This window comes from Penaeus monodon, chromosome 32, assembly GCF_015228065.2.
Source record: "Penaeus monodon isolate SGIC_2016 chromosome 32, NSTDA_Pmon_1, whole genome shotgun sequence".
Taxonomy (NCBI): domain Eukaryota; kingdom Metazoa; phylum Arthropoda; class Malacostraca; order Decapoda; family Penaeidae; genus Penaeus; species Penaeus monodon.
Genome location: NC_051417.1, coordinates 35,746,381 through 35,746,595, shown reverse-complemented (window position 1 = coordinate 35,746,595; position 215 = coordinate 35,746,381). Strand labels below are relative to the sequence as shown.

The 215-nt window shown below is 48.4% G+C and overlaps 1 protein-coding gene across 1 annotated transcript in view; it reads right to left on the bottom strand.

Moving 5' to 3' along the window:
- LOC119593849 overlaps window positions 1-215 on the bottom strand; it is a gene marked incomplete in the record, with an annotated part of 160,221 nt that overhangs the window by 21,640 nt on the left and 138,366 nt on the right. Inside the window, 1 exon segment of the mRNA XM_037942880.1 lies at window positions 86-174. Coding sequence (XP_037798808.1) covers window positions 86-174 — 89 coding nt within the window.

Below are 215 nucleotides of genomic sequence, written 5' to 3'. Positions count from 1 at the left end.
TTAGTGGAAACTGGCAGGACTTAATGAGATTCGGATGACAGGTCTTCAACATAATTAATTAGGAAAGGATTTCTGACTCACTCACCCAGGCGAAGGACCAGAGGATACGGCGCAGCCTGGCGTTGGGAGACTCCTGCTTAAGGGCAGCTGGCGGCGGACTATGGGCAGCTCCATCTGTAATTCAAACTTTTGTCTAGAGATAATTGTTTCCGTGA